At 48.4% G+C, this 24,187-nt stretch overlaps 1 protein-coding gene across 1 annotated transcript; it reads left to right on the top strand.

The window, feature by feature from the left end:
• The first annotated feature begins 63 nt into the window (after nt 1-63).
• Nucleotides 64-24,007, top strand: cep295 (centrosomal protein 295). Its single transcript, XM_018748866.2, has 31 exons — nt 64-533; nt 1,549-1,749; nt 1,996-2,120; nt 2,418-2,511; nt 2,606-2,719; nt 3,173-3,313; nt 3,898-4,081; nt 4,954-5,202; nt 5,484-5,678; nt 5,905-6,005; nt 6,248-6,451; nt 6,925-7,007; nt 7,776-8,502; nt 8,961-9,129; nt 12,975-13,142; nt 13,446-13,634; nt 14,731-14,828; nt 15,960-16,101; nt 16,605-16,769; nt 17,121-17,278; nt 17,536-17,647; nt 17,729-17,829; nt 18,493-18,688; nt 18,909-19,021; nt 19,174-19,297; nt 19,398-19,828; nt 21,081-21,257; nt 21,671-21,740; nt 22,007-22,201; nt 22,917-23,013; nt 23,662-24,007. The coding sequence occupies exons 1-31, from the start codon at nt 426-428 to the stop codon at nt 23,792-23,794; spliced, it is 5,364 nt and encodes a 1,787-aa protein (XP_018604382.2). The 5' UTR covers nt 64-425; the 3' UTR covers nt 23,795-24,007.
• Nucleotides 24,008-24,187: the final 180 nt, after the last annotated feature.

Genomic DNA, 24,187 nt, shown 5'->3' with positions numbered 1-24,187 from the left:
TAGCGGGGCGTTTAAACAGAGGAAATGACGTTGCTGCCGTTTAATTTAGGAAGTGACGTCACCAAACAAAAACTCACGTTAGTTACTTCGGCAACCCGGCAGCTGGACTGGCTTTGTTCGAATACGTATATTAGGATACATTTTATTCATCTCTTAATTCATTAATTAAAGTTTAGTGTGTTGTCTGCTAGTTTGTCCAGAGGTCTTTGTGACGGTAGGACGTTGTTGTTATGGTTGGAATTCGTGTACCGGCGTCGTGTTGTAAATTAGGATGATCATGTCAGTCATGACATGATGATGAGGTGAGGAGACAGTCAGAGTCACACACACTCGTCAGTTTATCTTAGATGGGTAAAAAGTGTGTGTTGCAGCAGTACCACGCAGCCGGCGGATGGACTGACTGAGTGCGCTTTGTGTGTGGGAACATGAAGAGGAAGGTGACCAAGGTGGGGCTCCTGAAGCTCAGCCCCAACGAGGAGGCTCAGCTGCTGAGAGAGGAGCAGGACAGGAGGAGGAAGCTGAGGCTGCAGCAGGTGAGACACACACTCTGACTCTTTTACACACTCGCAATCGCATCCTCCCTGGTGCATGTGTGCGCTGCATGCCCATTGCATTGCTACCCTTTGCAGCCAGGCTTATTGTCATTATTAATCTTATTGGAGGGGGTGCACATCTGCAAGGGGACTTGCTAAACTTCACAGTGATTTGCCCTTCTGTAGAGCTGACTGATCCGTACCGTATCAGTGGAGGGTAAATTACCTCGATCAAAGGTACCGCAGAACCCGGGGCCTTCAGGCTGCAAGGCAGCGGCTTTGCATAAGTGCATATTGCTGAAGCAGTTGCTCCAATTTAATTTTTGAATCTTTAATGTAGCTAATTCACCACCAGGGCCAGTAGGCGGTGCGGTGGTTAGAGCTGTCGTCTTACAGTCAAAGGGCCCGGGTTGAAATGCCACCAGCTGCAATACCCTTTATCAAGGTACTTTCCCAGAATTAATAACAGTAAAATTTGCCCAGCTCAGTAAACAGGTAAATCAGATTAAGTTGCTTAAGTTAATCACGTCTAAGTAATTGTAAGTAAATTAACATTGTAACTTGCTTTGGAGAAGAGCATCAGATAAATGTAAATTTATACTCATATATTATGCTATGTGTGGTCAGTATGCTTGTATATTTCTATGGTACATATATTAATGTATTATATAGTATATATGTGTAATATAATTATTTCACTTACATTTATTTATTTAGCAGATGCTATTCTCCAAAGCGATGTACATCTCATAGAAAATACAATGTGTGCATTATTTGAATATACATATTTTTTTTTTTTTTAATTATACCCGAAAACATTTAAATATTTCATGTATGGACACTGGCTGCATGCACTGAATTGTCAAAAGTCTTTGTGTGTCAGAACTGGACCAGAAACTGGTTCCATACATTTTATTTCAATTTATCACAAAGCTCGTGCTCTACAGTCTATAGTCTTTGGCTCCAGACCCCTTTTAATTGGTTCCGCTGTCCTGGATGTTGGATGCTGCGGCAGGTTCGAGAACAGGAGCGGCACATTGCGCTGCAGATTCGCAAGGAGGTGCAGCACCGCCGGGACCACGAGCTGCAGAAACTCGCCAAGCAGCTGAAAGATGACTGGGAGCAACAGCAGAGAGACAGGCTACAGGTACTCATGAAGGTCTATGAGGAGAGCCTCAGCGCAGTGGGAGAAGGTCACAGGAGTGCCAAGGAGAACGTGAGTGTGGGCCAGCGAGCTGCTTCCATTTCTCCTCACCTGCACTTTCTTCACAGAACTCCCAGCAGCACTATGGAAAACGATTAATAATGGTCTCTACAGCAGTGCTACGTGCGTTCAGGATTAGAATGGTGAACTCATAATGGGAGGTGTTGGACATGCGGGTCACTGGAAGCATCGTGTCAGAGATCTACCGGTAGCTCTGAGAGTCCTCAGTCCTCAAGCTTCACATACCTGTGTCTGCAGGAGCCTGACTGGGAAGCGATGGCACGAAAAGCAGAGGAGAACAACGAGAAGGCGGTGGAGCGACACCAAGAAGCACTAAAGGAGCTAAAGCTGCGGCGGCAGAAGCAGCACGAAGAACGAACTCGGTGACTGTTTTCTTTCAGGCAAATCGTTCAAATTGTGTGCATTTAAATATGTTAATGAGAGTTCGAGTAGAGTGTGGTCATTGTCCGTATGGTCAGTTGACTCCAACTGTAGATCTCTTGGGGGTTTCAAGTGTGCCATTTGTACTGGAAAACGAATAATATCTGCATTCTCCATTTGAATTTGAGGGTCGTCTACTCATTGTTGTCCTTTTTTTTTTTTATTTATTTTATTTAATAAACTGTGTTCTTCAGGATGTGACATTTAGGTGAAAGTTAATCTTTTCCTTTGCTTGGCAGACACATCCAGGCTAGGAGAAGAGCCATACTGGCAGAGAAAGAGAGAGCCGCCAAAGTGGCAAGTCTACCAGCCCGTCCTCTTGACCCGATTGAGGTAAAAGCAGACTGTTCGCTCCTCTTTGACTTCTTAATGCTACTTTGAATATCATATTTTCATTCTTTCTGTCACATGACTGATTTGCTCCCAGGAAATTGAGACGAAGAATGCGCCTTCCACGAAGATGTCCAGCACGCACAGTTTTTCTTCCACGCGCTACCATCTGCCTGAGACAGCGGTGGACCGTGAAGTGCACACCGAGCAAGTACGCCTGACCCGGAAAAAGACCCCTGTTGTGTGTTGTTCTTGAGCATTGTGCGAAGGTTACATAAGAGTATTTGCAAAAAAAAAAAAAAAAAAAAAATGGAATCCACAAATGCAGAATGGGCATTTTTTCTTTTGATACATTAGTTATAACTCCAGCACTTAACACAATGAGGCAGAAAGAACGGCTAAAAGCCGTACGGGGAAACAACTGCAAGCGGGTCACGGAAAGGCGTGGGTGGAGAAACTTGACAGAAAAGAAAGTGTGTGATGGTAGGAGGCTTGGGCAAATTCCTGTGGGGCATAAAGAGACTTGAAAGTGAGTTCTTACAGCTTGATCTTGTGAAGGAGACGTCTGCACCGCAGAATGATTAATTCAACCCTTTAAAAAAAAAAAAAAATAAAATAAATAAATAAATTATATAAATTTTCTTCCCCCTGTTGGTGATTGTAGCCAGACGCCCGGGTCGCTGCGGAGGAGGAAACCCGTCGCTTGGAGGAGCTGACGAGGGAGGAGGAGCGTGAACGGAGGGAGAGGGCAGAGAAGGCGAGACTCAGGGGCGTTCACGCCTTGAGGAAGGAACATCTTAACCAGGTTCACCGCAGTCCTGCACCTCCCCGTCCCATGCAGTTGTAACATTGTTTCCAGTAGTTTCTCAAAACAAAATATTCATATGGCAAAATTTACGTTACATTTACTCATTTATCTGATGCTTTTTTCCAAAGCAACTAATAATGTTAAATCTACCTACAATTATTTGCCTATTTATACACCTGCATAATTTTACTGGAGAAATTTAGAGCATACTACAGGCAGAGGTGGGATTCAAACCTGTGACCTTTGGATCCAAAGGCAGGAGTTCTGACTACTTTACATTTACATTATGTTTACATTTATTTATTAATTAGATGTTTTTCTCCAAAGTGACTTCCACTGAACTCTATGTAGTGTTATCAACCCACACACCTTATTCACCAAGGTGACTTATACTTTGCTACCATCTGTACCGTAAAATGAATAAGTACTTAAAATAAATGGCAACACTTAAGGCTGAGACACGGGTGGACTGTACAAATAAGTCAAAGGTGTGTGTGTGTGTGTGTGTGAGGAAAGTGACGATTTGGAGTGACGACACGTGGAAACAAAGAGCACACATCTCATCGCATGTTTTCCTGCAGGACCGGGAGTGTCTCCTGCAGCAGCTGAGCCGGATGCAGCAGGCCGACCTGCTCCGGCGCAGACAGCAGGTGGCACTCATGCCCCCGCACATCTTCCAGCCTCCGTACAAGAGGGAGGAGATGAGGGAGCAGCGGCAGAGGGACCTGGAGATTGCATTCGAGAACATGTACGCGGGAGAGAGAAGTATGTGGAGCCCAATAATGTACATTGTGTGACCACTGTGGTTCGGTGATTCTTGTCTTGCCTTTGAGTTTTATGTATTTATCTCTCAACCGATTCCTAGTACAGGTGAAAACTTTTTTACTTCATGTTTAAAATAGACAGCGGGAGTCAAAGTGAGGGTTCTGGTGGTGCTGAAAAGAAAATAAAATGGATTTAGAAATGTGAACATAATAGTGGAGTATGAAAATATGATGCTGTACTGTGTTTTTATTGTTATTGTTCTTTACTGTTATTTTTACTCTAATGTGTGAAATGAATTTAAAAAGTTTCAAAGCCATGTTATACAGTGTAGCATTGATGCATGTTGTTTATATATCCTTATGGTTCAAAGGGAATTTTGTATTAACACAGTCGACTTACAGTGGGCTGGTTAGAATGGAACCCTTTTCATCCAAAGGTTGCAGGTTGGATTCCCACCTCCCATCTATAGTATCCTTGGGCAAGATACTAAATTGGTCCAGTAAAAAAAACTGCCCAGATGTATAAATGGGTAAATAATTGTAAGTAGCTTAATAGTGTTAAGTTGCTTTGGAGAGAAGTGTTAAATGTAACAACATCATAAGCCAGGGACTCCCTGTATTCTGTAGCATGTATAATTTTTTTCATTACAGAATTTATTAATTTACTATAACACTTCTTGCTAAAGTACTATAGTTATTTACCTATTTTTATTTTATCAATTCGCAGTAAATACATTAACCAAGGATACTATAGTAGGAGGTGGGTTTTGAGCTTGGGTTTTTTTGCTTCTCACAAGGTGACTGCTTTAATTGCTACGCCAACTACTGCCCTGATAAGACCAGTCTTTGACTCCTTTGTCTTGGCCCTAACAGCAGCGAAGGAGGGCTTGGCCCTGCATCTCGTCCCAGAGCCCTTTCCTGCCATGTCCACAGACAGCCGGGATGAGGACCTGGATGTGACCGTGGAGCCCACGGCCGAGGAACCCGGCGATGGAACCATGGAGACCCCAGCGGAGGGACCTGCAGATGGAAGCCCGAAGTCCAGCAAGGAAACCGTAGAAGCAGTGGCTGGTGAGGGTGTGGAACCCAGTCGACCTGAGCCATTGTCTCTCTTGGAACGAGGTGAGGAGCAGTAGAGACTAATGCTGGGGAAATTCTGCGGATTCCATTGCGCTGATCTTGCTGCTCATCGGGCCGTTTGAGTCTTTTGATATTATGTTTCAATCTTTTATCCATTATGCGACAAAGTTGGGTTTCGTTAAAGTGGATGTTTCTCGTCCAAGGAGAACTTTACAGCGTCATTACTGAGCACAGACATACAGTAGTTGGTGAACTTGGTTTGATTTTCATGTGATACTAAGCTAAATTATGTGATTGTTGCCTTTGGTGCGGTGGGCCAGCAGAGCCTGAAGATGAGCGCTCCAGACAGGCGCTGAAGAAGCTTTTGGACAGAGTCCGAGCCCAGCAGATGCAGCGCGGCAGGCGTAGCGGAAGCGAGATTTCTGCCGCTGCGACCGAGAGCATGAGCATAGAGAGTGGTTCCTTGAGCAGCCAGGAGAGGGTGTCCCTGCAGCCAGAGCCCACATCTCCTGCTCAAGGTGAGGAGCTCATTGTTTGTTTTTTATCTTTATCTTTCATTATTTCAGCGTTGCCCTGCAACGGCCCAGCTTCCTGTCCAGGGTGTACCAACCCTGCTTTGTAGCCTGTTTCCAGAATAGGCCTTGGACCACTGCGATCCTGCACCGGATGAGCGGCCGTTGGTATTGGATGGATAAAAGAAATTTAAAAAAAAAAAAAAAAAAATGAAGCGTATGTGTTTCTCAGATCGTGACATGCTGGAGGAGTCCATTATCGCAGGACCTCCGGAACCGCCGAGGGAGCAGTCAGAGGAGGGTCACAGAATCGAGGCAGAGAGGAAGAAACGGGTGAGATTATAAATTACTGAGACTTATAGTTACTTGGGAGGTATTTCTGTTTGACCAGCGATTGCTATGAAGCTTTATTTTGTGTCCGATGATGAGACCCTTTGTCTTCAAGGGGGTCTTCCGCCCTCCTGAAAACGGCTGTGTTTCACCTGTCGACCACCTCCCATTCCACGAACACTATGAGAACTTTCTTCTCACATTTGGCCTTTTTCAAATGCTCCACTTTCTTCCGGCTTCTCCAGGAAGAGGAGCTGGAGCGTCAGAAGCAGGAGCAGATCACTCTATTGCAGCAGCTGGAAGAGCAGCGGCACTGCCTGGAGCTCCACCTGCAGCAGGTGCAGCTGGACAAGGCGAGAATGCAGGCTGGTTTGCTGCAGGATTCTGGGAAAGGGATCCAGGACCTCTCTCCTGCACAGGAACGGGAAGTGCCTGCTGCCTCTAACATGGTATGTTGGAAGGGTGTGAGGTGGGACGATTGGGTGGCGCTGTAAATGCTGTGGGGAAGCTGGACAGTACAGTGAGGCATGCACATGAAATGCTGCCATGTGTCCTTCACATGACCTTTGTAAATAGAAAAAGAAATTTTAATTTAAAGACATGCTTTACTCATAATAATGAGCACTGTGTGGAAGAATCCCGGTTGCAGTAGTACTCTTGATCAAGGGACTTGCCCTGAGCCAATACAATAAAAATTACCCAGCTGTAAGTAAATATGAAAGTCATTGTAAATTTGATTGACATTGTAAGTTGCTTTGGTGAAAAGTGTCAGATTAATGAATAAATGTACATATAATAATGATATAAAGAAGTTATTCAGACCTCTTAACTATTAATAGTCTGAGGACTTTGAATATTTCAGATTGCGGTTAGTACCATTTTGGTAAATGACAACCTGTTTTATTTTTTTCATAAATCGCAGGTGCATGGTGCTCAAGGCCCTCATCAGGATGAACACTCAAGGAAGATCCGCGAGTATCAGCATCGACTTTTGGAACGGAGCCGGTCAGTTTTTTTTTTTTTTTTTTTTAAATGATAATTGAACTGCACAGAATGCAACTTCATGCCCACTTTAGTATTAGTGTGTAACAAAGTATTTTGCTGTTCTAATAATGCATTTACAGTGTGCTGGAGAAATGGCGCCGATTGTAATTCATTGTCATTTGACATGTGTGATTTAAGCAATGATTGCCGTGAATAAGACTTTTATTTTGCGCTTTCATAGGTCTTTTAAGTGTCATTGAAATTTGCATATCTGCACCACATACCAATGTCTGTGAAGAATATGGAAGTCCTTAAATGAGACGTATCTTATAAAGAGAAACGCTTCCCCTTCAAATGGATCTCTGGCAGGAGAGCAGGGTGCCGTAGTCCAGTAAATAGGCTGTTTTTCTCCTGTAATGAAGCCACTGGCCTGTAGCTGGGTGTTATTGTCCTCCTGACTGGGCCACTGTGCCGAACCCAGACTGCAGGGTTTACGGGTTTTATTATGTCCCAGCGCTCGCTTGGTGAATTAAAGTCATCGTCTGGATAGAAAACGGCATCACGTGGATCTTGGTCTGCATGAGAAAGGTGGTTTGTTCATTCTTATTTCTTGTCCTAATGACATCACTCACTCGGTCAGTTCAGGGTTGGGGCAGAATAAATGCTCGCAGACTCTCTGGTTCCCATTGGGTTTGACCGTCTGCCTTTTGATGCACTCTAATGGCTAGTCCCAGGTTCGAATACAGGTGTCCAGCGTTTTTTCTGAACCTTGTGTATGTTCTGCTGCAGCCGGCACCAGCAGTCGGTGGTGGATGCGCGCAGACAGCTGCAGGAGTACCAGAGGCTGCTGATGACCAAGTACCCCAACATGGCGGCAGCGCCGGGACACCCTTCTGCCCCTTCCCTCCGGGGGGTATCTGTCTCCAGCATCCCTGTTGAAGTCTGTCCTGGACCGTTGCCTCCCACTAGCTCTGCTCCCGTGCAGAAAGAGACCACTTCCTTGCGGAAAGAAGCCACCTCTGGCATCCCAGCGGCATATGTTGCTCATACCCTTCAGGCTCCATGCCTCTTTGCTCCTGGGGGGCAGCTGTTTCGTCCAGGACCCCAGCCTGCACTGCCATCCCAGGTTACACAAGAGCATTCAGAGACCAGGCCAGTTGGGATGATGACGCACCCCCTCTTGGGAATTCTGGGTAATGGATCTGAGGTGGTCCCAGAGAGCTCCCTGGAGGTCATTCCCGGCCAAGGTGCTGATACTGGGACGTGGTCCCTGCGAATCACTGAAACCGCTGTGCAGTTCCCCAGGCCACCTTCTGCTGACCAGGAGCTGACGTGGAACACCTCAGAACTGGTCCATGATGTGCCGGCACCCCTGGTGGAGGAGGAGCAGATCCCTGCGGAGCCGGTGCCACAGGTGGCAGCCTTCCTTGGCCCGCAGGGGGTGCCGGAGGACACCCTGCATCAGCACCAGCAGGAGCACAGAGGGCCCATGAAGTCTGTGCTCACTGAAGTTCAGGTAGGAGCCAGTTGGCACCCCCTGAACAGATGGGCTCAGTCGCCCCCATCAGAACCATCCATCACCCCCCCCCCATCGCCTCTGAGCTATGGGTCATACCCACTCCAGCATTTCACATCTGCCACTTGGTGTGTTTGGATCCCACCTTTGTGACTGCCTTGCCCTGCCAGCATGCTTTGCTTTTGGAGGGGGTGGGGGGCATAGAGGAGTTTTTTGTCCATTACCCCAAAGTCCTCATCCCTGTGGGCTCTCTTGGTTCTGCCACTTGGCTTAACATACTTTTCTGGAGAATATCTCTGCAGGATTAGATTTTTCTTTCTTTCTTTTTTTTTTTTTTTTTTTTTAAACATGATGAAAGCGATGTACTGGATGTTCCAGCTGATGTTGTGCGATGGGTCTTTTTACCGTGTTTTTCGCTGTGGGGAGTCATCCTGTCCTGACCTTCTGTGTGATTGCAGCACTCGAGGAGCAGCCAGACCCAGCGGCTCAGTCTCATGTCTGCTCTGCTGAGCGCCATGGAAGAGTCGAACCTCGATGAAGTGACGCCTGAGGGCAGGTCCCCAGTGTCGTCCCACGGAGATGGTCAGGGACAAGACGGCTCCCTCAGCCGTCATCTTTTGGACAGTGGTAGGTTGGTTCCTAACACACACATCAAACAGCATTTTGTGTTCCTGTTTGATTAAAGCATGATCCACTGCTGCCGGACTGTGAAGCGTGCGTGCGTGCGTGCGTGTGCGTGCGTGTGCGTGCGTGTGCGTGCGTGCGTGTGCGTGCGTGTGCGTGCGTGTGCGTGCGTGCGTGTGCGTGCGTGTGCGTGCGTGTGCGTGCGTGTGTGTGTGTGTGTTTGCCTATGCTCGGAGCACTGTTGGCCTTTGCCAAAGCCTCTTGCTGCCGCATTCTTGCTCCGAGATTTCGACTGTCCAGTTACCATGGATACAGGGGTTTCATTGTCAGTCTCCGGGTCCGGCTGAGCCTTGGAGGCGAAGTCCGAACAGCCTTGGAGCCAATTCAGAGGGTGCGGATCGCTGTGCTTTGGGCGGTCCAGATTGGCTACTTATCATACCTCAGCCCCGCCCACTGCAGAACGTTAATTGTGGGAGCATCTTCCACCCCAGTGGCACGCTGTCCACCATTGACAGTTTCTGTTTTTCCAAGATGTAACAAGTAAAAGTGATTCAGTGGGACTATGTTTCTCAAGTCTTACCACATCCACTCCCTCCCCGACCAGCGTTCTGATGCGTTGCACATGATCCGTGCTTTATTGTACCCGTCAAATTGAACGCCATGAATAAAAGCCTCTGTGCCACGGTTGAGCTGTAGAGAGACACTTTCAGATGCGGTACCCCAGGATGGCTGTATTCATTCAGCCTGTTTTGGGTGTATAATTGTCTGGCCACGTGCTTGGTGTGCAGCGCGGCGTCTCGACCGGCCTCGAGCGCATCTTCCAGCCTGGCGCCTGAAAGCCATTTGTCAAAATGACAGCCGAGAAATGAACAGCGTTCTGTCTCGTGGAAGCGCTATCTGTCGACGGCCTCACGGGCCCTAGTCGAATTTTTATTTATTTATTTATTTTTTTTGGAGATACGGTTGTTTTTAAGAGCTGCTTGTGGGGCTGAGAGTGACTTTAAAATTTCCTCTGCAGAAAGGCTCTGCGGGAGCTGCCATCTGGGCCAAAAGAGGTTACGAACCGATTTCTCTCTTACTCTTTGCCGCCACATCGGATGATACTTTTGGCTCACATATCTAAGCCAAGATCTGAACATAACAGAAATACTGGGCACTCTAATGACTCTCTTTCCAGCTTTACACCCTGCTGTGGATTCTTTCTGTCAACAGAAAGGGATCGTGGCCTGAATTTGTGTTTTTGCAGCGCTGGCAGTGTGCCAAGATGCAGCATGGATCTAATTATGAAACATTATATTTACATTTATTCAGATGTCAGACACTTGTATCAAAGTGACAAAGTATGTGCGTCAACAGCAAGTGACAGGCTTAAGACACAGATGCAGGATTATCAAAGCCCAGCTGATACGTCTGATTCCCCTATGTTGCTGGTTCACACCCCTCCAGTAACTGCCTGTAGAAGTGACGTTCAAATAGCAAATCCATGGATAATCAGAACAGATGGTGTTGGACTCCTTTATGAAGCTGTAAGGAGAGAAACTGGTCTGAAAGAGGTGAGTTGGAGACCTTTCTAGAATGCCGGGAGGGATTCAGCAGCTCTGAGACTTAGAGGGAGCTCATTCCACCACACTGGGACCAAAAAACCTTGAACCTACAGACTTCTGATTTTGGATCCCTTGTGACTGGGACCACCATGTGACCAGATGTGGCTCTTTTTTGTGATGTAGAGACTGAGGTCCTGGAGGTATTGGGGTTGCCAAATGTCAGCTTTTTTTCCTTCACTAAATATGAGAAGAAATATTGGCGTGTACCGATTCAGACAGCAGTGGAAATATTCACCAAACAGCACATAAAAACAGAAAATAAAACACATTACAGAACCACAGACCAGTTATAAGTTAATTTTCAATCTAAAAATAAAACTATGCTTGAACAAAATAATTACAGGGAGGTTGTGTATTCAGAACGGTTTTTCAGCTGGAACATTACCGATTTGTGCCGGCGAGTGCGGTTGCCGCTCTGTGTTTTGTTTGGATTCGGCTCATGATGTTTAGTCCTAGATTGATGGGACTCGATCACTTTGTGTGAGATTGTCCAGACTGCGCATAATGTGGTGCATTTCAATGGCCAGTTCCCTTCAGGCACGGATCAGATATTACCCTGTTAGCTCTTTGTTTTCCTCGCCTTACTTTACTAAATATGCAAACATGCTGACAGGTAAGACAAATGAGTACATTTATCACACACGTTAGTGGATGTTTAGCGATATAGTGGAGCTGTTCGGTAAGTAAATGGAACAAGCGATTTGCTTCTGCGATCAGGGTGAAGGAAATGGAAATTAATGAAAGTGTCTTCTGCCCAAATGCGGACACAGGAATTTTTTTTTAAAAAAATTTGAGAATTATCATCAAGTGCTGTTGAGTCCATGTAGAGTTCTTCTGAAAAGTTCTGCTCTCAGCTTGCGTCCTGAGTGATGAAACGGTTGCATCCATGTTGCTGCGGTTGAGTTCATCCATCTGGCTCCTGCTTGCCTCCCCCCAAGTCATCACCACCTCATCTTCTCAGGACAGTCCAATCTTGTGATGCTGCGCATGTTCAAAGTGCGATGACCTCGGTCTTATCGTCGGTGCTTCCAGTGAGAGCTCAGACCCCATTCAATACAACATCCATCAGTTTGCTGTCCTGTCTGTCTGCGGTGTCTTTGAAGGTCTCCTCCAGCACCGCAGTTCAAAGGAGTCGCCGTTTCTCCTCCCCCTTCCTTCAGGGTCCAGCAGCTTTCTCATCCAGCCGTCCATGTTTACGCAGAACCCGCGTTTAGACGCCTGACGTCGATACCCGCAGCGGTGAGATTTCGAACTCCCTGCCTGCTGCGACTTCCTGCTGATTCTGAACTTGTCAGCAAGGCAGGTGGATGTTGAATTGCAGCGGACGTTGCAGGGCAGTTTGGAGAGATGGCATCGGTGACGCGAGGACATCCGCACGCTGGGTTGTCTTGTCGGGTGATTTCCGAGACCCGTGGGGGCAGTTTGCTGTTTGCACAGCTCGTTTCCTGCAGGGGGTGTTGCAGCGGGTAGCCCCGCGTGCTCGGTATACCTGCACCGAATCGCAGCCCAGCAGAGACTGACATACGGAGCTTCAGCCCCACTTTCCCTTAATGGGCCTTCAGCTGCGGGGCAGGAAGAGGCCATTCAGTGGAGGGGATCATTGCGCAGGGCTGAAAGAGATGCTAATGGCCAAGTTTAGCTCATTTTGTTCTCAAACGGCCGCCGACTTCATGGCGCATTTCCAAGCAGGATGCCTGATGTGCGGCACCGCGGTCCCTCTGCTCCTCCCCCGCTGCACCTCAGTCGGGAACAGCAAACTGGCGAGGTGACGGAAATGCAGCAGGCAGGGACCCCACGTCGCGCTCCGCTCTCCAGGCATCTGTACGACTGTACGTTTGGACTAACGGTACCGTTGATGAATGAGTGCGGCCTGCTGGACTCCCCCTGTGCAGACGGCTGCAGTTTCACGTCACCGAATTCTCCCTTTGTGTTTGTCTGCACATTTTGTATTCTTGTAAAGCTATTTTAAGGATATTTTATATAAGGGTAATGTTGGTCAGGACTTCTACAGCAGGAAGGGGTTTGACCCTGTGACTTTTAGATTGCGGCAGCTCTAACCACTTTGCTATCATTTTTAATGTAAGGGAAACATCCAGAGAGGGCTGTAAACCCTGATTTTTAATTTAAATATTGACGTGGTTAAAAATCAATGCATTAAAGCAAAAGAGGTGTGGATCTATGGTACTGAAATATAAATTATTTCTGTCCATGTCTTTGTGTGTGTTCTGAACAACCCCTTTCCAGACTCATTTATGCTTCACAAGGAACAGATCAACAGGAAAGGCGCACACCCCAGAGCCCCCCGGCCTCCCATGGTCCGACCCAGGCTGGGTATCCTTGAGATGATCGAACAACATGAACTGAGCGCCATCCAGGAGGTGGAGACACCAGACAGCATCAGCTTTGCCACAGGTATGACTTCAGTGTCTGTGCCTAGCTAGGGCGTAGCGGTAAGGTATCTCACGGTAAGGTAGGCACAGCTGGTAGTGTAGTGGCTGCATGAGTGTGGTGCTTACCCTAAATCGCTCCAGTAAAATTACCCGGTGCATAAATGGGTGAATAATTGTAAGTAACTTAACGTTGTAAGTCACTTTGGAGAAAAGCATCAGATACATTTATTCATTTGTCGTGTAAAAACAGAAAATCTTCCATCTACACCTAAACGTGATCAATGGTGAGCTGGGCGATTTAGTCACGGGCAATGTTGTTTCACAGCTGGGGAGGCGGAGTCGACAGAGGTGTCCTGCACCGCTATGGAGGAACCGAGGGAATGGGCCTCCCCCATTGGCTCTCTCGGCAGCGAGGGCCGGGGCTGGAGCACAGGCAGGACGGACAGCGGGAGCTCCAGTAGACTGACGTGGCGGGAGCGTCTTCGCATGGAAGCCAGCTGGTGCCTGGAGAGAGGTAAGAAAAGGGGGTGGGGTTAGCAAGGTGGACAGGATCACTTTAGCAGACAAAGCTGGTGGTCCTGGTAAACAGAGTTACGCAGAAAAGAAAACAGGCCAAATAAATATAAGTTTTTATGGAAACGTGCTCCGTCATGCATTTCGGCCCGAGGGGAGGAGGGAGTCAGGCTCTTATGACAGGGAGAACTACCCCAGGCGGTCAGTCTTTCACTTGTTCATGTTCTCTCACCTTGCTCCCACTGGACAGAAGCCATTATGTAATGAGCGGTAAAAAACAAAGGGTGAGTAAGAAACGATACCCCTCCTACCTGAGCCCTGAAATTATTTCATATCCATTTGAGTGTAACGGAACTCAGCAAAATGCACATATAAAAGTGTAATGTTGGTACCTGTGATAGAAACAGTGGCTGTTATTTTCCCTCGTGTGTGTGTGTGCGTTTTCAGTCTCTACCAGCTACCTCCATCTGACCCGTGGCCCGTTTTGTGCCCTGCATCTGGATTTGTGTTGTGCACGTGGCTGTGAAGTGCCCCACACCTCTGAATCCCCGCGAGGTGTTGAGCTCGCAAAGATGAAGCTCTCCACTTGAACTTGAGCTGAAGGGTGTTAACCTGCAGAACAGGAGCGTCGCACGGCGAATGCTTTACACAGCCGCGCTTGGCTCAAGTGGAGAGTCTCTTTTGTGTGAGTGTGCGTGTGAGAGATGTCTGTAGTGCTGTTTGCCGAAAGTGTGTGTTACAATAAGGCAACGATGCCACTGCACCTGAAATCGCATCTGACATCTGGCACCGAACTGAGCTCGGCATCTGTATGAAGAGCAACCGCCAGGAAAGCGCACGGCGGTGCAGCAGGAGCACGGAGCGGTAGCACAACGCCCTGCTGCTTTATGCCTCCTTATTATTTCTTTATTCAGGTCATGGATCTTCAGCTTGGTGCTGGTAGTTGCCCAGCAGCTGTTTGTTTTATGAAAGGCATATTAATCTGTTTACTCAGTTTATGTTCCCACCCCGTCGCGGCTGAACTTCTGCTCGCGTGAAAAATGAGTCTCTCATTCAGCTGCGCTGCGGTTGTTTTTCACGCGCTCCGCTGCCCTCAGGTTCAGTCGCAGTCCCAGCACTCTCGGACATCCTGCGTTCCCGGGGTGTTCAGCGAGGTTCCGGGCTCACGAAGGCTGATGGGAGCTCAGTCACTGAGGTAGGCATTGACCACCTCCCCCCCAGGGAACTGAACACAAGCCTTGCTGGGGGTCTGCCTGCATGTGAAAATGAGAAACGAGTGAAAAAGGAATATACTTTTTGTTTTGAGTGTATTTTTAAATGTGTTACAGGTGAGACGAAGATTTTATTTTAGTGCACTGGCTTGTCTCACAAACGCCTGAGTTACAAGTTTTCAAACAGTTTCCATTTATTTATTTTACCTTTTCATTACATCATCTTCCCGTTTTAAAATATTAGTGTGAAAGGGACCTGTGCTTATCCTCCGAGCTTATAGGTGGCAGTAATGATCACCAAAAGAGAATGAATTCAAGACATATCCACAGTGTTCACAGTTCACGTCTGGTGTTCTTGAGTGTTGCTGATGGATAATAAGATGAGGAACGTTGCACATGTTTCAGCTCAATCACTAAACTACCAGCTGGTAGCGTAGTGGTTAGAGCTGCTACCTTTGGCTATGAAGGTCACAGGTTTGAATGTCACCTCCAGCCGTAGCACCCTTGAGCAAGGTACTTAGCTTAAATTGCTCCGGTAAAATTACCCAGCTGTATAAATGGGTAAATAATTGTAGGGAGAGTTAACATCTTAAGTGAATTTGAAGAAAAGTGTCCAGTAAATGTAATATGAAGGTAAACTGTTGGCATTGGAGTTTGGGGAGACAACGTGTTTGTTTTTCCCTAATTTTAAATTTGTTTTAATGTAGTTTGAAGTTCAGAAGAAAGGTTACGATGATATGTATTTTTATAGCTACATGAAGGATTTTTACAGAAGCAAAGAATTAAATCAAAGGTCTCTGAGTGGGGAAAAGTGACCTTGGACTTACAGACAAAACAAGTTATGAACAAACTTCCAGGCCCAGTTTTGAACTGAGGAAACAGTGTACATTGTTTTAGACAGACATTGAAAGGATGTATATCTTTAATGCTTGAACATGTCATATATGGGGAGTTTTTTTTTTGGGTACGTGCCAGTGAACTTGACATGAGCATTTGCTCAGCTGACGAACCCAAGATCTGTACCGACACTGACAGTTGATCAGTATGTCTCAGCTGAACTGAAACTGTGTGTGTGTGTGTGTGTGTGTGTGTGTGTGTGTGTGTGTCTTCTCCAGCAGAAGGCATCTTCCCGAGGGTCAACCGACAGACACTCTCTGCCATCAGGGCATCACATTGATCCAGAGCACTTGTCTTCCACCACTATTTCTACGGGGAGTTTCTCCACGGAGGAGCCAAACCTCAGCACCATTGGTGTCGGTGAGCACGCGCGTTTCTGTCCACGTGTCTATTTAGTGCCGCAACGCTGGCTTTTAACATCTACAACATCGAACCAGAAGGTTGTGGGTGCGCGTAGAGTGCAGACCACTAACTTCTGGCCCTCAGTTGAAAAGACTGACCTGTCATGGTTCTGAGCTCCTCCACAAGACCCCCCCCGATGCTCTTTTCTTCAGGAAACAGCCAGCTGAGCATTGAAGGACTGATCACTGATCATTTTCTTTAATTAGAGATTTTAATTGTTCCTCTAGGTTTAATTGACAAAACAAACGACCAAGGCATCTGCCTCATTAACTCACATGTTTTCTCTCTGGTCGTATATTCTGGAGATGTGGGCAAATGGAAGCAAAACAAGGGGCAATCCGTCTTTTATCGAATAAACAGCCTGCGATAACTTTGTAAGGATCTTCAAATTTAGCTCATGGGTCTCTGTGGCCAGCAAAGCTCCTCCCGTCATTCATGAACTTGCGTCTCGGTTTCCACAGAGTTCCACAACAGCGGCAGCTTCTTCGGATCCCTCCCTGGACACAGCGTCACTGATGCGTCCCCGAAGTCCGAGTCCCTCCCGTTCAGCCGGAGCGTCCAGGGTATCATCGACAAGTACACCAAGGAGCTCAACGACTCCCTGAGCACTGCCGGAAGCCTCAAAGGTACAAATCCTTTTACTGTCTCCTACCTGGCACTGCAGGGGGTATCGATAGTGTAAAGACACAGTAAATAACATAGCGTCAGGTGTATGTCTGTATATTTCAATACCTGGGGCAGCAAGTGGTGTAGCAGTTAAGAGTAAATCTGACACAAGTTTGAGTCCCACCTTCTGCAGTAGTGCTCTTGATCTGGGTATTTACCCTGAATTGACAGTAAAAATCATCGCTGCAGAAGATGTGTAGCGCGGCACATGTTTCTCAGCTTTTAGTTACCGTGGGAACTGTTTCCTCCCTAGACGTCGATGGCTGGGAAAGGAACGATTCCCACCAATATCTCCATCCCTCTGCTTTCAGGGAACAGGGATTCTGGTTTGGGGGCGCCCCACTCCCTTACAGTCCTGCCCGGGACACCGATCCGGCAGGACACGCCGCACGTCCAGCCTCGGGTCTCTGGGGAGGGCGCCGCAGCTCTCCGCACGGACCAGACACTCGGAACACCGAACCGTTCGCAGGTGCCCTGTACACACAAGTTGTGTGTAGTTTCACATTGTATCACTGGAATGTGGAACTGCGCAATAATGAGAGATGACCCGCGGCTTCTTCCCTCTCCTGGGGGCATCTTATATTGTCAGCAGTTTTAAAAATGTTGTGTAATGATGTGTTTTTGTAGCGCTCAGGGAAAAGCCTGCAAATTAATGTGAAAGTGCTCTGTTTAAGCGGTTGTCTTTCTGTTTCTCAGTGCCGGTGTTGGGTTTGTTGTTGACTCTAGGAGTGGGAGACTCTGTCCAGCAGCCCTGTGAACCTCCTCAGCGGACATGGAGGTGCTCTTAGCTGTGGAAGCATCTCTAGAAGCAGCTTCGAAGGGCAGCAGAACACTTCTAGTAAGAGCATGTTGCGTTCATTCACACGCTCTTTTCAATCACCGTTTTTGTTTTGATTGTAACTTCACCGTGTGTCCACAGGTCACTTTCTCCCTCTGGAGCCAAAGTCTGACGTTGACTCTTGCTCTTCCTCATCTTCATCACGCCGCGCAGGGTGGCGGGAACAGGCGACGAGAGCTGAGGTGTGCGTGCGTGCGTGCGTGCGTGAGAGAGAGAGAGAGATATACGCAGTGCTGTTTGCTGAGAGTGTGTGTTACAATAAGAAAATGATGCTGCTGTACCTGAAATCACATCTGGCACTGAACTGAGCTCAGGATCTCTCTCTTTCTGTGTGCATGCGCGCCATATCTCTTGCCCTGTGGATCAGGCCCCTTCTCCTTCACCCGTCTGCTCCAGGTTTCTTTCCGGCTCCCGGGGAGCTCAAATAAAGCCGTCCTGTCGGTTGCGATGCGAAGCAACACGCCTGTCATCCCGTTTAACACGCTGGAGACGGATCCCTTTGACTTTTATGCAAATCTTCACTGCTGCCACATTTAGTTTACTGCGCTCCCGAATGGCCCCCGACTCCCCTTAAGCACTGTAATTGTGGGCATCGGCTAGCGTTTACGTGAGCAGAAATGTAACCCAGTTGCTCGGCTTTAATGGCCACCCTGGGTGTTTACTGCATTGGGCACGGTGGCCTCTGGAAGGCCGTCTTCCTGACCTGTGCCAGTAAGGGTTGCAAAATGCGCTGCATCCTCCTCCTCCTCTGTGCCGTGTTGGGGAAGTGGGTTGTGTCGGGCAGCGAGAGCTCTGTGCCGGACCGTGTTTCGCCAGCTCGAATGTATTGACCGCCTCATGTTCAGCAGTGGGACCGTGCCGTGAGCAGAATCGTACAGCTGCTCTCTGACCAGCCCTCCTCTCTGCGGCCCGGAGAGGAAGCGGACGCCAGCGTGAGCCTCCTGATTGCTCAGCTGCTGAGTCAGTCCTCACAGTGGATGGATGCGGGCAGCTCCGCGGGCAGCTCCCCGGCCAGCGAGAGGCAGCAGAACGATGCCGCAGGTAACGAGCAAAGCCAAGTCAGCTTGACTTCTGTCCCAGAGGAGGATCAGAACTTAAACCTTCACACAGGACTGGACTAAGCCCTGGTTTTTTTGCCTGGAAAATGTTGGTGTTTATGTAAGGTGCAGGTATTTGGGTCTGGATTATTAGCGCGGTGGTTTTTACATACATCCACCTGCTCAGTGCCGACTGTGTTCCTTTTGCCTCGCCCTTATGACAGGTGGGAGCAGAGTGCGATCGCCGGCACCCCAGGTGGTAAAGCAGGACTTCTTACACCGTAAGCAGGATGGGAGTGCTGGGATACTCAGGACTGAGGCCCCACTCCTCACGCAGGTAGACCACGGCTCTCTGAGCCCCATAGAAAATTAAATATGAATAATGTGAGAAATACTGCAGATTTCAGTCTGCTGTCACCAAGTGTTCCTGCAGTCGTTTCAGTCAACGAAACACAGCTCCGTTCAATACCCGCCCCCCCCCCCCGACAGGTGACAGGAGAGAACGCCCAGGAGCTTCTCGCGGAGTCCGTTTCAGAACTTCAAAACGGCGGGAGCTTCCAACCCGTCCCCTGGTCCCCTCCGCAGGATCACCCAGCGAATGAGGAAACGCTCCGTGAGTCGGGCTCCCGGCTCAGTTGTTCTCCTTACGGTATTTCAGGGCAGGGAGGCTCACACGAATGTGTGTTTCGGTGTGTTTCACTCGGCACTTTCAGTGGATGCCACTTCGGATTTTTTCCACCCTCTGCTGGCTGAGACGACGGCGAACGGCACCTTGGAGAGCTCAGTCACCCTGCAGGGGTCACAACCCCTCGGCCTACCCGAGGCGCTGCTGTCGGCAGGGCGGACCCTCGCCGAGTCGGAACCCCTGTGGGCTTCAGAGGCCTCCCTGGAGCAGCTGAGGGCGGAGCACTCAGACCTCTTGCAGGACACGGGGGCCATGCTGAGCGACTCCTCCCATGTTACCATGCTCGACTCCGCCATCATGTCCTTTGTCGTCGAAGACCCAGGGCTCACCAGCCCGCTCCTCAAGGACTCACACTCAGAGCCAAGTCACCAGGAGCTCTGTAGCGTTCGCACGTTGGAAGCTCCGGATCCAGAGCAGCAACGGAAGGAGATCTCTCTACCGGTCTGGGAGCGGATAATGGTATGATACAGTAAAAATGATGCTGCTGAATAAATGAGAAAATGCTGGACATACCTTCACATTGTAAGTTACTCTGAAGAAATTTAGCACATGATGCATCATAGGGGTATAGTGGTTTGTGGAAGGTCCTGGGTTTGAATCCCACATCTTGCTGTTGTCCCCTCGATCAAGGCACTTAGTCAGAATTGAGACAGTAAAAATTACGTTGCTGTATAAATGGGTAAATCACTGTGTTAGTGTACAAACATCAGTGGCAATCGCGTTGGAGAAAAGCATAAGATAAATCAATAAATAATAATTTCTTTGCCCCCCCAAGTGAGACAAGTGGCAAAACATCTGGGGTCCAAGAGAAACGGAGACAGGAGATTGGTGTTAAGGAATTGTGCTAATTGCAGCTTCAATGGTGCTGGGAGCACTTATGCTTAGCTGATCTTCACTGACTCATCTGGTGACATGAAATGAGGCGGTGTGCGTCCACTCTGACACATGGAACACGCCTCTGGCAGTTGTCGAACAACGTAACCGCAGTCCCGAATACGGGGCATCCGGCAGCCAGGCAGTAAGAGCCATAACTAAATCGGCGACAAGCGCAATTAATTACGTTCATTATGGAAAATTCCCCGAGTACGATTTAATTAAGCGGCTAAGTGTTTTCTGAGACCATTTAGTTGGGGTGACGGTGATTGTAGTAATTTTAGCACTGACTCTTATGGGCATATGTGTTTTTTGGCTTTAGTGATGCTTCTAAATAGGCTTTTAGTGCTTGTTGCTGCAGAATAGACTCAAGAAACTGCATTTTCAGTTTATTTGCGCTGTAAATGTATTCAGACCTATTTGTTTTAGTGGGAACAGCTGGTAGTGTAGTGGCTCGAGCTGCTTCCTTTGGACCCGAAGGTCACAGGTCTGAATCCCACTTCTAGCTGTACTACCCTTAAATGAGGTTCTTACTCTAAATTGCTCTGGTAAAATTATGTATCTGTATAAATGGGTAAATAATTGTAAATAGCTTAAGATCAATAAGTTGCTTTGGAGAAGTGTCAGCTAAATGAATAAAGTTTGTTTTTAAATTGCGTTAGGGAAATTTACACTTTCGCTGTTGCACTGGTTGTGATGACTCTCATTCCCTTGACAGAGGTTGACTGTCTGTTGCTGCATTGTCTTATGATCAATTATATGGGCAGGGTGAATAGGGCAGGGGTGGGGCTGTATGTGGGTGATGCTAAGAGAGCCACTCTTTGGGCGTGTCACACAGGAGGCTGGCAGTGGGAGGGGTATCCTGGAGGAGCCGGATTTGACCCTCCTCAGCCTCGCTGACAGCACAGCGGAGCAGGAGGAGCCGTCCGCCGTGCAGAGGGAGGGGAGCGAAACCCTGGGAGGCGGGTGCGAGAGCCACAAGGGCGAGGACAATGTGTCCAGCGAGGACAAAAAGGTATGGTCCTCCTTGCGATTCTGACTGACAACTTTTATTGAGGTGCCTCGTAAACACACGTGTCCAAAGTGGAGGAAGGTGCTTGTTGCGCTTCCATCCCTTGTGTTTAGTGACACGTGTCGTTGAAGACAGCGAACCGATCATGAAGTGAACGTCGGTGTGTTTCTCCGAAAGTTCGCATATGCAGATATCGAAACGCTTCCCCCCCCCCCCCCCCCACCGTCTCTCTCCCCCGAGGTGCTGAAGTGGTATGAAATTGAATCATGCAGCAGCATCAATTATAAATACTCAGTCGACTGTGTTTACAAGCATTGGGTAATGATCAAACCGCGCACGCCGGGATGCGGTGTAAGGGAGGCTCTTGCGTGTTTGTGTTTGTGGGAGCGCTTTTCAGCTCAATTTAACTTCTGCAGAGTGGCGAGTGTGCGTCTCCTGGGGGAACCGACAGGAACTCTGGGGATGAGACGGTGGCGTCCCGAGCAGGTGAGTCTCCCGTGACAAACAGGTATTTTTGGAAGCACAAGATTAGCTCCATAGTTAATCCTTTTATCCACACACACGCACATACGCTCGCGACCATATCTTTTATGATTTCCGAGAAAGGTATCACTTCTTTAATCGTTTAGGATCAGTACCGTGTTTAGACGCGTCTCTTCATCTCCATCACCGTGTAATCGAATGTACAGGGAGGCAACACGCTTAATGGGATCCTCGGTGTTCTCCCCCCCCCCCCCCCCCCCCCCTAACAGCTATGATGCTCCTGGAGTTCCACGCGACTCCTGGGCGCTTGCAGGACCTTTTCCTGCAGAAACGGCAGGACTTTGTCCGGAGGTCAGCTCAGAGGCTGGAGCAAGTGAAGGCCCGGAGAAGGGAGGCAGCGTCCCTGCGAGCTTCCCAGCTTGGGAGCGGTGCACAGGGCCAAAGGGCGTCACCAAAGGACCAGTGTGAGCCCTCTAACGGCCCACCCCCTCATTCCTACACATCAACATGTCTGAGTTTGTCCAACGCTCGTTCCAGGGATCCGCTGCACAATGTTTACGTTAACGTTTGTGAACTTGCAGGTTGAACAGGTGAACTACAAAGTGTCGTTTTTGACCCAGACATTGCATTATACTGTAAAGTATGTGTGGGATTTGAGTACATTTGCTGGAAACACATTTGATGAATAAGTGTACGCATTTGGCAGTGTTTTCCTCCAAAGTGGTGTGCATCTCAGTGTAAACAGAAGCGCATCCCACAACAGACAGGGCTTAGATACAGACGATTGTTGAAGCGCAGCAGTATTGATAGGGAATGGACCGGTGTTTGTGTCAAAGAATGAAATGTAAATTTGTGGAGGAGATAGATCTGGAGAGAAGTGAGATATTTGGAGACCCTAACAGCTATGATGGATTCAGCAGCTTTGAGAGACCGAGGGAGTTCATTGCACCACATTGGGGCCTAAACAGAACCTACAAGCTTTAGTTTTCATGCCCCTTGTCACACATGACACCTGTGTGTTGCTTTACTTTTACTCTCCTGTCCAGCTTGTCCCACATACGCGTCACCCAGGCAGGCTCGCACCTTCACCGGTACCATGTGGTTCAGGTGACTGGTTTTATGCGTGCGAGCAGTAAACATGAGGATCGACGACAGGCTTGTACTTCATTTTGTCCTCAGTGAGCAGTGCTGAGCTGAAGAAGGTCGGAGAAGTAAAGGTCTGCGCTGCGGAGCAGAGGAAGATGGAGGAGGCTGAGATGTACCAGCGAACGGAGAGGTATTGGAGAGGCGCCATTCCTTGGCGAACCAGCCCTCATTGTCAGACCCTACGCGATCGTATCTTCGCTCACCCCTGTGGGAGAGCGCAGAAGCATTTTTGCCACCAAATTAGGCTAAGGTAGGGCTGCTAATTCCATCCCTGGCGGGCCCCCCCCCCTTCCCCCCTGGCTGTCACCACAAACGACGGCGCGCGGTGTGTTCCCTCACCTTACAGCACTCGCGTTCGTTAAAAGGGAGCACTGCTTGTTCCTGCTTTTCACATAAAATTTGAATAATGAGCAGACATTCAGCACCGTGGCGTGTGAAGGTGATGAGAACGGGAGCATTTCTGACAATCGGGGCTTTGGTTAATGGGGAGCCCTCAAAACGCCACGTGTCCTAACAAGCAGCCGTGAGTCGCAACCTCTGCCCACCACTGGACTCGCGTGTTATTTTCCAGGGCTTGCTTTTTCCACCTAATTTGGAAGGGAAGGCCGTTATGCATGTGTGCGTGCGTGCAGTTCGGCACACGCCGTCATCAGTCATGAGCTGCCAGTGAAATTTGCCATAGAGGACTTGCTGCAGACTTGGGGACGGTCCGAAATGGAGGCCTCGCTTGGCCATCATCCAGAACACGGTGTTCAGGCACCAACTCATGTCTCCGCAGGTTATATAACCAGCTGGAGGAGGTGCGGCAGCGCAAGGAGATGAGGACAAGGCAGGAATCTTACACCAGGAACCGAGAGAAGGCCAAGGAGTTCCAGAAGGTAGAAGACATGGCACACACACTGTTGTGGTAGAAACGTAGTGGAACAGGGTAGCAGGGCTATGGGGGGGGGGACCGTTGGCAGGTCTTCTTCCTCATCTTCAACCCCCTATGTTTCACATTTTATCACTACCTTGTTCAGTAAATTCCACAGTGTTTCTGTACATATATTTCCAGCAAGCTCATCACATACAAGGTGTATGAGTTTGTCCATACCCCTCCAGGATAGGCTCCGGATCACCACCCCCCCCCCCCGATCAGCAGCTATTGAAAATGGTATATGACTGGTGCTACATTAAATAGGGTATAACAGTACATAATGTGTGTATTACAGCTGTATGACACAATCAGTACCAGTGTATTACATGAAATTGGTTCAAGGAGAATTTCATCAGTTTGTGTTCTTTGTAAATTCTCATCTCTCCAC

Source organism: Scleropages formosus, chromosome 10, assembly GCF_900964775.1.
Source record: "Scleropages formosus chromosome 10, fSclFor1.1, whole genome shotgun sequence".
NCBI classification, from domain to species: Eukaryota; Metazoa; Chordata; class Actinopteri; order Osteoglossiformes; family Osteoglossidae; genus Scleropages; species Scleropages formosus.
This window is presented reverse-complemented; position numbering and strand designations above follow the sequence as displayed.

Bases quoted from the DNA above. Each gene is read 5' to 3' on its own strand.
- cep295 (XM_018748866.2), top strand. From the start codon at position 426: ATGAAGAGGAAGGTGACCAAGGTGGGGCTCCTGAAGCTCAGCCCCAAC. The intron at 2,512-2,605 runs GTAAAAGCAGAC...ATTTGCTCCCAG, and splicing joins GTCCTCTTGACCCGATTGAG to GAAATTGAGACGAAGAATGC. The intron at 19,298-19,397 runs GTGAGTCGGGCT...CGGCACTTTCAG, and splicing joins AGCGAATGAGGAAACGCTCC to TGGATGCCACTTCGGATTTT.